This window comes from Hemitrygon akajei, chromosome 14 (assembly GCF_048418815.1).
Source record: "Hemitrygon akajei chromosome 14, sHemAka1.3, whole genome shotgun sequence".
Lineage (NCBI taxonomy): Eukaryota > Metazoa > Chordata > Chondrichthyes > Myliobatiformes > Dasyatidae > Hemitrygon > Hemitrygon akajei.
Window position 1 is genome coordinate 95086362 of NC_133137.1, and position 14985 is coordinate 95101346.

Genomic DNA, 14985 nt, shown 5'->3' on the forward strand with positions numbered 1-14985 from the left:
AGAGGTAATTTTTTTATCCAGAGGGTAGTGACTACCTGGAATGAGTTGCCAAGGAAGTAGTCAAGGCGGGTACAATGACAACATTTAAGAGGCATTTGGATAATGGAAGGACTTGGGTTATGGACTGAATGCGGGCAATTGAGATTCACAGGCAGGATGCTGTGGTCAGCATGGGTGAGATGGGCTGAAGGGCCAGCTTCCATGCTGTATTACCCTAGAGTAAGGAACTGCTGAGAATGACAAGACCTTGAGGAACAGTAACTCCAATGTCACCAGGCACTGGTGTAGACTAATACTCCATTACAGGCATGACTATGTAAGTAACGCAGTTAAAAGCAACAATGCCTGCCGCCTGTCGGCAACCTCTCACTTGCAACAAGCTGCTACAAACAGAGGGAAGAACTTGAGGATGCAGTGGGAGTGACCATTGTGGGGACTAGAGATCTACATCAATCATATTTGTACAAGATATTGCAGTAACACTGATCTGCTTTTGTGCTGACCTAATGTTTGAGTAGCCACTTTTGTGTGGGCACTGTTAGGGAGGTGCCGTATCTGATACTGCTTTAACATAGTGATGAATTTCACACTGTATGAGTCTTTACATTCTTTTTTTCTGAAAAGGTGGACTCAAGCAGCTTGAGAAACACATTTCATCAGGATGACAGGAATGACAGGGAAATACATGGACATCTGACTCCATTAAAAAAGGTTTGAATTTTGCTAAAATTAAATTTCAAACTGTCAGAAATTTCTGCAGTGACTCCAAAACCAAATTAGAAAATTGGATGAGCTAAACAAATAAAGATCTGATAAAAGAACCGCCAGGCATTTCAGGGACAAAATTTGTCAATTTAACATTCAGTAATTGAATGAAACTAAATTGGAAAATCTATATCTGTAAACTAGGAGTGCGAATTAATGCAAAGCACACTACAAAAGAAGAAAGATTATAATGTAGCATAAAAATAGCAAGTAAACAAAACAAAACAATACTTTAAAACCACTTACCTTTACAAAAATTGGTGGCTGTTTCAGAACAAAAACACCTTTTGGAAAACGTTCAAAGAGTGGATCATTTACATATTGAAGCTGTTGGCGTTTATTAAAATTGTCTAATATGATAAAGACAGTAACATTCTCCTGGTTTGCAGGAGGTGAGGGAAAGATAAGCATCGTATCATTGGAACTCTTTAATGCTTCCGTTTCATTCTGTAAGATAAAAGACATTATTTCTTCCTGCTAACTGCAGTATTGAGAATACATGTGATGATTGCGAAACAAATTATTAAACATTTTCTACAGAATTACCCAAATATATTTACATTGCGTGATATTTTTTAATAGCAACAGATCTCAGGAATGCAATGATGAGATTAAATATACACAACAGGTTCAGGAGTTAAAATATTGCTCATGTTTTGACCTTTGACCATTGTTCTACAGATAGAAGCAAACAATCATATCTAATTCTGCACTGGAAGGTCAGTCTGACTGCCCCGGATCAATTAATCCATAAATATTTAAAACCTTTGAGAGTATTCATTACATCTGAAGGCAGAAGGCCCTGCACCCCCACACCCTCTCAGCAACACAGAAAGGAACAGACTGAGTTCACGCTGCTTTTCTGATCAGGTGTCAATCTGCACACTTGCCTTCTTCAAATACCATGACACTGTAAGACACAGGAGCAGAATTAGGCCATTCGGCCCATTAACCCATCTCACCCCCATTCTCCTGCCTTCTTGCTGTATCCCTTCATGCCCTGACCAATCAAGAATCTGTCAACCTCCATCTTAAATATACATACAGACTTGGCCTCCACAGCCACCTATGGTAACAAATTCCAGAGACCCAACACTCTCTGGCTAAAGAAATGCCTCCTCATCTCTGTTCTAAAAGGATGGCCCTCTATTCTGATACTGTGTCCTCTAGACCTAGACTCTCCCAACATAGGAAACATTTATTAGAACATTAGAGAGCTTTTGACAAGAACAGACTATTCAGCCCAACAAATCTTGCCAAGTCCCTATTGACATAATGTATTGAAATAATTCTCTCCACATCGACCCTATCAGTGCCCCTCCACATTTAAAAATTTTCCTTTAGGTCACCCCTCATTACCACTGATTTAGCAGAGCCATAGCAGCTGAAAAAAATATCATGTACAGGGGCCTCGCAGGTTCTCAATGACCTGACTTACAGAAATCAGACTTGTCTCATACATTTGTAAAGTTTTTTCAAGATAGAATTAATAATGATAAACTGTTTTGGCATTTTCATTTCTGAATGAATACTGTACATATTCCCTTAGTTTAATTATGAGCATGGTTAGAGTGAATACTTAATGAAATGCCATTTTGGCTATGTTGCCATAGAAAACTGACACTCCTGACCTATGGAAATATTGACTAATGGTATTCCTCAGGAATGGAACTACAATGTATCCCGGAGCATGTCCTATCACGGACAATCTTCTGTCTGCAAGGGGGTTCTTCCCCACTCACAGTAAGAAAATTAATGAGCTATTAGAAGTCACACATATGGTTACTAGGATAGTATTTAAATTATATTGTGTCATTTGTGATGTGTTTGCAGAATACAACTAATTAGGTGTAATGCTGGCATTGGAGAGGGTCCAGACAAGGTGCATGAGAACTATTCCGGGAATGAAAGGGTTAACATATGAGCCCTTGTACTTGTTTAGAAGAATACGGGGAGATCTCTTTGAAACCTATCGAATATTAAAAAGGCCTAGATAGAGTGGATGTGGAGAGGATGTTTCCGATAGTGGGTGAGTCAAAGACCAGCAGACAGAGCCGCTAAATAGAGGGACATCCATTTAGAATGGAAAGGAGGAGGAATTTGTGGAATTCATTGCCACAGATGGCTAAGGAGGCCAAGTTATTGAGTATATTTAAAGCAGTGATTAATAGGTTCTTGATTAGTCAGGACATCAGAGGTTACAGAGAGAAGGCAGGAGAATAACAAAATTGTGGAGCTGACTCAATGGGCTGAATGGCCTAATTCTGCTCCCATGTCTTATGGTCTTATAATTGCTGTTTTCAGTAGAAAAGTTTGAAGCCAAAATGCACAGCAAGGTCCCACAGATTTCCGAAACATTCACCTCTAGATCATCTCTAATACAGTTGGAAAAATAATTAATCCTGGGGAATCAGGAGAACAGCTGCATCTCTTTAGTAATATCATGCCGCCTTTTACATTCACCCAATATCTTATCATGTTTCCGAAGCTGGCTTGAACATCAACCAGCAAATTAAGTCCCAGTGGAGATTCTCCAGCAACCATGCTGACTTAACTCAAAGGTCTAGGACTTGCAGCCAAGGTCTATTGACTACTGGTTGCCTTCTCTCCCAGCACACTCACTTATTTCACAATAACATAAGAATGCCATCCCATTTTCAGGGGGGGAAAAAACACAAGGGTTTTAAGTTTCTATTTATCTTCTTTTTAGCCAGCCTCTTGGGATTGAGGGTAACTTCTGCTCATGTTTCTCGGCTGGTTGTCAAGGCTAATTTGAGAGTCACTTTACAGCCATAAGTGGGCAGAAGGTGTCTTTCTGGCTGGGTGAGTAGGTAATTTGTGAGGTGGCACACTATTTCTGCCATTTATACTGAAGAGAAAAGGCTCTTAGTGCCACCCGAAGCAATACTGCTCCACTTTGAATCATCGCGAGACAGAGATTCCCATGAGTGGATTAGAGTGTATATTAGGCTCCCCACAGAGAATTTTTCTTAACTTTTTTTTTGCCCTGTCTGCCTGCAATTAACCTCTTCCTGTGACAGAGGTTGCATTGTGAGTCTCTTTATCAGGAACTGGGTTATAAAGGGCATAACAGGCTCAAGGTAGCTCACTGAGTGCAATGGGGTCTTAATGCAAGGGATGGTGCTTGGGAGGAGAACATTGATGTTGGACTGATCTTATTGGTGGATGTGGAGGACTTTGTGGAGACAATGTTGGTGGTATCAGGCTCAATGTCATCGAAGCAAGCATGAGGGGCAGAAATCACTGCCTGCGGGTGAATGATAAGTTTTGTGCTGTTTTTGAGTCCAAGGCTGATGCTCTTCAGGTAATGGGGCATCTCATCATTAACCTCAAACTTCTCTGAGAGTTGCCTCTCAGGCTATGGGAAGTTGTTCAGAGTGCAGCGTCGCAGAGGGGAGGAAGGCGGTTTTGAAAATGCCAAGTGTAAGAGTGCCTACCCTCTTATTTGCTTCACTGATCACATTGTGCATGATTGAACTCCTGCAAACACAGTAGTAATCCTGTAATAAACAGACAATCCTGAGGTTGGGGGCACCTTGATGGTGAAGTTGGGGCAACGTAGGCTGCAGTATTGCCTCAGTGATCTTTTTTTAAAAAATTCCTCACTGCACTTTTGCAGCAGACCTCCGAAAAGCCCTCTGCTGGAGCGTAGGGAAAATGGAATCTGCTCGCCCCGTGTCACCTCCATGTGTACAGTCATGCCCATTAATAGAGCAGATATGATCTAATTAGTCGGAGGCACAAGAGATAGACTGCAGTTGCTGTAATCGAGAGCAACAAACAAAAAGCTGGAGGAACTCACGTCGCATCGATGGACCCAAATGAGCAGGTGATGGAAAGGTCTCAACCAAAAATCATCTCTCCATCTCCCTCGATAGATGCTGCTTGACCCACTCGGTTCCTCCAGCTTTTTGTGTGTTGATCAAATTAGCTGGTGGGCAATCATTCACATCATACAAGTACAACAAAAAACAAATAAATGTCTGAATGGAAACGCAAATTGGAGATCTCATGTTTATACTTAGAAATTTCATATAATAAGTAAATTAATCAGCCTTGGATGCAATTTTGGTAGGCCAAATTTAAAATGTCAAGATCTCAAATAATTTTTGCTGAGCAAAAATGAATTCATTATATATTTTGAATTACTCTTTTTAAAGTGACTAAATGCCAGCGCCAATAAGAAATAAATATTACCTTATCCACAAACGATCCGTCACCTTTCTCTATTCTCACTCTCATGATACGTTTCTGTACAGCATCAAATCCTTTTCCAATCACTGTGATGTTTCGACCCCCACTACGTCAAAAAAGCAACAGAATAGCGTTTGGTACAATCTAATTTATCTTGCTTAACATTCTTTAATAAAAGTCATGAATATTCATGTCAGAGACACTGTATACATCAGCAAGATTTAAAAAGTGAAAATGGTGTGAACGGATTTAATTTTCAGGAAATCATTTTGTTTATTTGTTGGGATGATTTCCAGCCCTTTGAGCAGTGCCACCCAGCAACCCCACCCCAAATTTAGCCCTCGCCTAATCACAGGACAATTTACAATAACCAATTAACCTATGTATTTGGAATGAGGGAGGAAATCACAACACCCAGAGGAAACAAGCATGGTCACAGGGAGAACGTGCAAACTCCTTACAGGCAGTGGCAGGAATTCAACCTGCATCACCTATACTGTAAAATGTTGTGCTAACCACATTTAATTAAAGCAGAGAGATTCAGGGAAAGGCAATGGACTTGACTGTGAGTAATAGCAAGGAAGATGAATTCATCTTCAAGGAAGACAACTGACAAATATTCAATGAGTAAAATTATATCAACCAAGTCCATATAAATAAATTGTAAGACTCCAGTTGGGTAAGGTGATTTTTTGTGTTAATAATTTGCAATGTTTGAGCAGTCACTATAACAACAAAACCACCCAAGTTTAACTGGGCTTCTCTTTTCAGTTTTTGAGTCGAGGGGAAAAAGAAGGTTCAAAGATCACTTCACATCGGATATTAATTGAAAAATATGCACTTATAGCTCCTATGGAGTGAACTGTACAAGTTTATCCCTCTTTGGAGGAGCGCAAGTAAATTGACAAATCAAAGAAAATACACTTTGGTGGGCAGTAGCTGATTTTGTTGTTCATCCAGATTCTGTGGATTACTCCTCAAACTCTCTCAGGGGTGCAGAAAGCTAACTGGGGAGCAGTTCTGTGCTGAGATACATGTGCTCCATCGGGTCAAATTCCACATTAGGTAGAAAAGGTGAAGAAACAACTGGTTTCTTCCAAATGTAAACAGCAAAGTAAACACAGTCTCCATTTTCTCACTGGGATCAATTTTAGGCTGAACAAACAAATGTTTTCTTGATATGGCCTCTCAGTTTTTGGACTTATTGTGATCAAACTCAAATCAATGGCTGAGCTTGAAAGTTCGATCACCACTTTCATACCGACTTACACAAATCTGAAATTAATGGAATTTCAACTCTGACCCTGAAATAAGAGTTTTTCAGAATCTCAGTATTCCAGAAGGTCAGATATACTGCCAAACCCGAGAAGGTGCCAGCAAGTCATTTTCTAGAACAGGTGCTGTCACGAATGGAGTTTGAGGTTTGGTTCGGAAGTGTAGAAAATTTTGAGAGAGAGGATTAATAATCACTGAGGAAACAAAGAAAGTTGAAGGCAGATCCTGTTTGACCGATTTGACTGAATTCTCTGAAGAAAAGGGTATAGATGAGGACAGGGCAGGGAGAGGGGGTTTATATGGACATTAGTGAGGTCTTTTACAAAGCCTGGTTTGAAAGGTTAGGAGCCATCGTATTCAATGCAAGATGGTCAACTGCATTTAAAACCAGCTCAGCAACAGGTGACACAAAGCAGTGGCAGAGGATTGCTTTTTTGCAAATGAGTGGCAGTGACCACTCATGCCTTGCCAGGATTGGTACGAGGACCCTGACTATTTATATGTGAATGGCTTGGATGTGGATGTGGGCGACAAGATCAGTAAGCTTGCTGATGACAAAAAGATTGTCGGATTTATGGATGATGTGCCATGGTAATCTGAGGCAGCAGAGATGGTGCTATGTTGGAGAGACCGGCTGATCAATGACAGGCGGAGTTTAACCCAGACCCATATGAGATGACGCACTTTGGGGGCACTCATAACATCAAGACATACGAACTTGGAATACAAATTCACAATTCCTTGAAGGTGGCAACAAGGCAGTTAAGATAGTTAGACACTGAATACAGAAATAGGGAAATTATGCTCACACTGTAAAACTGTGTTCAGGCCTCAGCTGGAGAAGTGTGTATAGTTCTGGTTACCACAGAACAGGAAAGATATAATAACACTAGAAAGGGTGCAGAGGAGATTCACCAGATTGTTGTCTGGGTTGAAGCAGTTCAGTAACGAGGAAACCGTGGAGATGCTAGGTCTATTGGTGGAGGGTAAGAGGCAACATGATTGAGGTATACAAAGTTATGAAGGATTTAGTTAGGGTAGATTGCAAAAATCTTTCCCCCCACCACCTCTTATTAGAGGTGAGGTAAAACCAGAGGATGTAGGTTTCAGTAAGAGCTAAAGGGGGGTATGAGGTGAACCTTCTTCACCTAGAGAGTAAACATGAGTGAAGTATCTAGATGGACATTTGAATTGGTTTGGCAGAGCAAAGATTGGTGCTGTTGTGGATAATGTAGAAGATTGCTAAAGATGCAGTGGGATGTGCATCATTTGCAGATATGGGCCAAGAGATGGAAGATGGAAATTAATGTGGTCAAATGTGAGGTGTTGCACTTTGTGAGATTAAACGTAGAGCAACAGTACTCAAGCTAATGGCAAGACCCTTAAGAGTGCTGATATACTTGGGTTCCAAGTCCACTGCCCCTGAAAATGGTTGCTCAGTTTGATAGAGTGGGAGAGAAGGCATGTAGCACCCTTGTCTTTATTAGCTGAACCATTCAAGAGCCAGGAAGTTATATCGCAGCTTTCTAAGGCTCTAGTTAGGCCACATCTGCAGCACTGCAAACACGAGAAAATCTGCAGATGCTGGAAATTTAAGCTGGCTTTTCATCTTTTTATCCAGTCCCGCTGAAGGATCTCAGCCCAAAACATCAGCTGTTTGCTCTTTTCCACAGATGCTGCCTGGCCAGCTGAGCTCCTCCAGCAGGGGAATTTAGCAGGATGCTGCCTGGATTAGAGGGCACATACCATATTAAAAGTGAGATTAGCCTTACGTATTTGTCCTATGCATAACTGGAACATACAGTGAAATGCGACATTTGCATCGAGGATCAGTTGAGGGGCAGCCTGCCTGTGTAGCGACACTTCTGGAAGTTCCGAAGGAAACCCACGTGGTTATGGAGAGAATGTACAAACTTCTTAGAGACAGCGTTAGGAACTGAACCCTGATCCTCCAGCTGCATTGTAAAGCATACATGCCGCAGTGAACTGACGGGAGTGGGAAAGAGGAAACTGCCAGGCTACGAGTTTACAGGCTTTAGTGGCTCTCTGCTATAAGGAGCATTTGGACCATCTTGGGTCGTTTTCTCCGGAGTGGCAGAGACTATGGGGAGATCTGACAGAGCCTTATAAAATCATGAAAGGGATAGATAACTTCTTTCCCCAGGATTGAAATATCTAACACTAGAGGGCAGGTATTTAAGCAGAGAGTTCAAAGGAGATGTGCAGGCCACATTGAAACAGTACGAAGGAGGCAATTAAGAGGCCCTTAGGTACATGAATGTGCAGAGAATGGAGGGATATAGACAGAAATTATCAGTTTAGTTAAGCATTTAATTACTAGTTTAATTAATTTAGCACAAAGTCATGGGCCGCAGGGCCTGTTCCTGTGCTGTAGTTACAAGAAAACAAATTGTGAACCCTATGCAATTACCTGGTTTTCTGCATTAATTACTCACTAAATATGGTCTGATCTTCATCTCAATCACAATAATAGACACACACATTCTGGCTAAACTAATAACAAACAATTGTACTTCTTCTCATCAGTACTAAGTACACCATTTAAACAATCAGTCAAGGTTCAAAAACATACTTGAACCTCTGGGGTAATGCCTTCTACAAAAGCTATATAGAGTCAAGTGTTGTAATCAATGAGATGAGATTGGAGGTGTGGGTTGAAGAGGTGCTCTGCCCTATAAAAAAGATACACAAAGTCAGGTTACTGACAAAGCCTGCTCTTCTCAAGAAAGATCAGTTTATGTGCACCATGCCTCGATCAAAGCAACTTTCAGAGGACCTTAGAAGAAGAATTGTAGAGATGCATGAAACTGGAAAAGGCTTCAAAAACATTTCTAAAGACCTGAGTGTTCATCAGTCCACAGTCAGAGAAACTGTCTACAAATGGAGGAAATTCAGTACTGTTGCTACTCTCCCTAGGAGAAGGCATCCTGCAAGGATCATACCATGAGCACAACGTGCGATGCTGAAGGAGCTGAAAAAGAATCCAAGGGTAACATCAAAAGACCTGCAGAAATCTCTAGAACTTGCTGAAGTCTTTCTTCGTGTGCCTACTATAAGAAAAACACTGAACAAGAATGGTGTTCATGCAAGGACTCCACAGAGAAAACCACTGCTCTCCCTAACAAAAATTGCAGCACCTAGCAAGTTTACAAAAGACCACCTGGATGTTCCATAATGCTTCTGGGACAAGGTTCTGTGGACAGATGAGACAGAAGTTGAACTTTCTGGCGAAAATGCACTTTGCTATGTTTGGAGGAAAAAGGGCACTGCACACCAACACCAAAAACCCATGACAACAGTGAAGCACAGCGGAAGGAGCATCATAGTTTATGGGTGCTTTGCTGCCTCAGGGCCTGGACAGCTTGCAATCATTGAGGGAACAATGAATTCAAAATTGTATCAAAACATTTTACAGGAGATTGTCGGGATAGCAGTCTGTCACCTGAAGCTTAACAGAAGTTGGATGATGCAACGAGACAATGATCCGAAACACAAGAGTAAATCAACAACAGAATGGTTTAAAAAGAAGAAAATTTGTGTTTTGAAATGGCAAGCCAGAGTCCAGACCATAACTCAATTGAGCTGCTGTGGCATAACCTGGAAAGGGCTATTCATGTAAGGTATCCCAGAAATATTGATGAACTGAAACAGTTTTGTATGGAGGAATGGCCCAAAATTCCTCCTGGCCATTGTGCAAGTCTGATCAGCAGCTACAGGAAATATTTGGTGGAGGTTATTGCTGCTAAAGGAGGTTCTACCTGTTATTAAATACAAGGGTTCACATACTTTTTCCAGCCTGGACTGCGAAGACTGTTCAATAAAGATACGGAAAATACAATTGTTTGTGGGCTATTAGTTCAGGCAGATTGTGTTTGTCTATTATTATGACTTAGATGAAGATTAGACCATATCTTGTGAGTAATTATGCAGAAAACTTGGTAACCGCAAAAGGTTCAGAAACTCTTTCTTGCAACCGTGTGTTTAGAGTTGGCCACGGACTGAAGGCTGCCTACAGTTCAGCGTTGACAAGTTGGGCTGAATCACACATTTCATGGCCTCTGCATGATTCTACTATTCTGTTATTTAGATTGAGAGACAATAAGGACCGTCTTTGTGTCAGGAGGCGAGTCTGCAAGCCAGGGTATTGTCCTGCAGTTACTCCCCTTACCCTTCTTTGTGGTAGAGGCTGTGGCCTCGGAAGGTCAGAGGGACTGAGATGAGTAATGATTGTGCACTTTGTAGGTGCTACACACAGTAGCCAAGGTGAGCAAAGGGGAGAGAGAATTGATGTTTGGGGGCAGTGATGAGACGCTAATCAAGCAGAGGCTGCTTACACTGTAAAGATAGAAAACCATCATTTTTATTCGTGCTAGCCTCCGCACAACTCAAGCCACAAAGCAACATGGTTGGTGCCAAAATAGCAAAACAAGCCATTCGGGTATGATGCACAAAATCCTGATCAGCAAAGATCCCTTCAGTTTAGAATCATACAGACTTCCAGAATAGAAGGCAGGAGTTGGCTGACCACGCTTGAACCATCTCTGCAGGAGTTGTCCACTTCCTTTCATGTTTTTTGTTTTTGATGTGATGATTGACACCAAATATGTTGTGTAAGTAAGAGGGGTAGGTATAATAAGCTGTAGCTTCAGCCTACACCCTTTCAGTCTGTTTTAAAGAGTATCTATGCTTTTTGTTGTAATTTTGCCCTATGAAATCATCATTGTAAATGTGCTTTTTGTTATGTTTGTACTGACCGAAATAAATTAATTTCATTCATTCATTCATTCCTACGATGGTTCTACATTTTAACTTCCTCATGATTTTTGGAAGAATCATAGAAAATTTGGTGTGCAAATGACGAAATACAAGTAGAAATGGAGAAAAAAGAACAGTTTCACTCTATACATGCCTTAACCCCAGTATCCTGCATAATTGAGGAATGGTATCTGGGAAAGGTCGGAATAGAGGTCAAGTGGGACAGCACAGTGACACACAGTCGGTGTTGCTCTTGCACAGATCTGCTTCAATCCTGAGAGTTTTTAACATTCTCCCAGTGACCACATCCAACATGCTCCTGTTTCCTTCCAAAAACTTCTAGCATGTCCATCTCTGGTGTAGGAGGGTGGTAGGAGGATCATGGGGAGATAATAAGCATGCGTGAGAGAACTGACACAGTAAAACCAAGTGGGAGCACGGGACTGAAGGAATGCTCCACTTGGGAGTATGGGACTGATGGGAATGCTCCAAGTGGGAGTACGGACTTGTTCAGACAAATGGCCTCCCCTGCAATGAAACAGGGAAAAAAAAAATGAAGAAGTGTTTTTTTAAAGTATTGTTTGCAGAAGAGAATTACCTAAAGATGCTTTTCTTTGGCCTAAGATCATTGATTAGGGGATCCGGAACATAGGAAAACATCTGATGCTGAACCTCCTTTACAGCTTTTTTTCCATACCAGACAGAAACAGTGACGTTTTTAGTGTGGGCTGGAGAGGTTGCAGTATAAAGGCCTGTGATGCAGACTAGGCTCTCGTTAAATGTTGTCCTGTCAAAAACAAAAACAAACATGTCACTAGAATCTCAACTAATACACCACGCACACAATCTAGCAGATTTTAAAGGAGAAGCTGACAAAAGGTACCCATTAAGAAATTTAACAATATTAATGTCAAGATCAGTAATAAAATGACCCTGTAGGTACCACAAACAAGTATAGGTTGAAGCCACTTTCCTGCCTTGCTGTTGCAGCAAGTTTCAAATGAGATTTTAAATCTTCTACTTGGTTAAAAACAGAGACAATAGCTACTAATCAAAGAAACAAGTCCAATTGACAAAACACCTTAAGTCATGCTGGGACCACATCATAATCACTTGCTCGGAGGCTAATTAGTCTAACAGCAGGTCTGCTGCTGTTGTGATAGTAATGAGAGCATTTAGCCCTTGCTTAAGTAGATAGATACAATTTAACATTATTAATAATTGCTTTAACCTCGAGGAGGACTACAGCCCTTGTTGTGGTTTGGAGGCTTGCCTGACTCAGTGACTCAAGAGAGCTATGCCAGCTGGAGTCAGGGCTTTGTGTTTTGACTCTTGGTAGGGTCACCCATGCCAAACAGGTCAAAGGGTAGAGGTCAGACTAAGAGTGGTCCACCGATCCTCCAGGCTCAGGGGTTCAGCTCACGGCTAACAACTCTGGCAGGTAAAAGAAACTTGTTACGGGAAACTATCTGCATCTGCGCGCGACGGGATTCCTGAGTCTCCACCAGGAAAAGCAAGAAGAAGCTACTGACACATCGAAGGAAACCCTGAACATCACCAGAGATGAAGGACCTTCATTGCTGCCTCAAACGCTAGTGGCATAACAGGTAGCAAGTCATAAATGCTCTAAGTGCACAACAATCCAACAGATTACGTCTCAACAGCGTCAAAAGATGCACGGCAGTCTCTCATTTTAGTATGGTGGCTATCTGAACCTATCCACAACACTGCTGGCCCTACCCTACAACACACCTCATCTCATGTACACTGGTGGTCAGTTATGCAACATCTCCACTCCGAAGTTCTCAGCCCGGATTTCATATCCTCCTGTGGTCATAGACCCTAGTACTTTTACTATCTTCTCCACAACTCCAAGGTAGTTCTACTCATCTACTTGTGCTCTGCAAGTTTTTATGCTTCAGCAAACTTTAGCTCTCCTTGAACCATTTGCCTCCTTATCTCTTCTGAGGTACTGGTTAAATCTAACTCTAACTCCCACTTAGTGTTTATTGTTCCATTTTACTTGCAACATTGTGGGATGTTAAGGTTCTGATGAATTGCAAATTGTTGGTTGCCAGAAAAAATGTGCATGTGGCAAACCAAGGGGAATTATAAACACTGATGACCTTCAAAGCACCACCACCAACACAAGTAAATCAGCAGCCTGAAGTTTTGCAGTGGCACGGGTGGTAGGATACCCCGCACGCCATCACAGTGAAACTGATGGCACTTCTGGCATTTCCACGTGTGGGTTGCTTGAATTTGAAATCATAAAGTTATGGCCAATGACTCACCAGTCCTCCCCTACTCACAAAGTTTACAGCATTCTGCAAAGGAATCACAGCAAATTGACTGAATTGACAGAATTTCATGGATTGACAAACAGCTCGGCACACAATCAATCACTGTACAATTTTTCTGGAATACCAAGCCACGATGAGTGATCAGCAGACTCCCTGGGCTGAGAGTCAGCGTCGTACAGCAAGAGAAATGGGGCCAAAGGCCCATCACACCTATGCTGACCCATTTACCCATCTACTCTCATACTGATGCACCATCAATAACTCTCGGAGACGTGAGGCGAGATATAGGCTTTTATTGGCTGGAAGAAAGAACAGGCAGCAAGTGATCACCACACTACATCCTGGAGACTGAGGCCGGGGCTGTGTCTCCAATCGCCTTTATACCAGGGTCCGAGGGAGGAGCCACAGGAGCAGTCAGCGGGGGGGCGTGTCCAGACAGGTATATGTAGTTCACCACACATACCAATTGTCTTCAATACGTCTCTATCCTTGCCTATTTAAGGGCCTGTCAGAACACCTCCGAAACGTAGTGATTACATCTCATTCCATCATCTCTTTTGACAGCACATTCCCGATATCAACACTCTTGGTACAAAACAACATCCCCTTAATCACTCCTATCTATGACTCATCATCTTTAGAAAGGCTACCTCTCAGTCTCCTTTGCTCCATAGCAAACACGCCAAGCCTCTCCAATCCCTCCCCATAACTAATGTCCTTCAATCCACAGAAATCTCTTCCACCTTCTTTCCAAAGCAATTACATTCTTCCTTTAATATGGTGACAAGAACAGCACACAAAATTCCCAAGTGTAGCCTAACTCCTGCTTTGTAAAATTGCAACATCACGTTTCAACTGTTATTTTCCAGGCCCTGATTTACAAAGGCAAGCATGCCTCCTTTGTCATCCTAACCACCTGCATTGTTACTTTCAGGGAACTAGCACCTTGAATTCCAAGGTTCCTCTATTCATCAACATTTTATGAAACTAATTTTATGGATTTGGATTGTGGTCTCCTGACAAATGTTTCAAAACATAATGGATTTTTAAGTGAATTATTTATTAGGAAATCTATTTAAATGCATTCCTTTTTTTTCTAGTTTTCCTATCAAAGTGATTCATCTCAAATTTCCTACCTAATGTTTGTGTTACCTTTTTGCCCAATCACTAACTCACTGAAGCTGGTGCACTCTCTTGCCGATTATGCTCTCCACACATTCGCTTTCCTGTTTAATTTTTAAGCTCCTCTTTGATTTTCTAAACGTTTCCTTATTCTTTATCCTCATGATATCCCTCTCAGTACACCAATTTTTTCCACCATTCCTTTAAACACCCGTTGCCTCTCAATGCTGCTAAACATATTCTTAAAACAGAATATGTATCAATAAATTGTTCTGAACAATACGTTTAAATGATTCCCACTGCATTTCTACACTGGTTTATCAACATTGTTCATCATTTTATTTTCTCGACTCTTATTCTCCTCCTCAAAAATCTTGCTTCATTTGCAGCTATTAAACCCCATATTCCTCATTTTATCCCCACTTACCATCTTCAAGTGCATTAGATTCAGATGTATTTTGACCATTTATGACCAGTGACTGGATATTACCTTACTTTTGCTGTTCTGTTTCATTCCTCATTACTGGAT

General features: G+C 41.4%; 1 protein-coding gene across 6 annotated transcripts in view; it reads right to left on the reverse strand.

Moving 5' to 3' along the window:
- Positions 1-14985, reverse strand: part of LOC140738810 (plexin-B2-like) — a 242601-nt gene that overhangs the window by 36869 nt on the left and 190747 nt on the right. For all 6 annotated transcript variants that reach the window (XM_073066680.1, XM_073066682.1, XM_073066679.1 and 3 more), the window contains 3 exons: positions 11630-11818; positions 4984-5086; positions 1012-1212 (listed from right to left, as the gene is read on the reverse strand). In XM_073066680.1, the coding sequence (XP_072922781.1) occupies positions 1012-1212; positions 4984-5086; positions 11630-11818 (493 nt within the window). The remainder of the gene's footprint in view (positions 1-1011; positions 1213-4983; positions 5087-11629; positions 11819-14985) is intronic.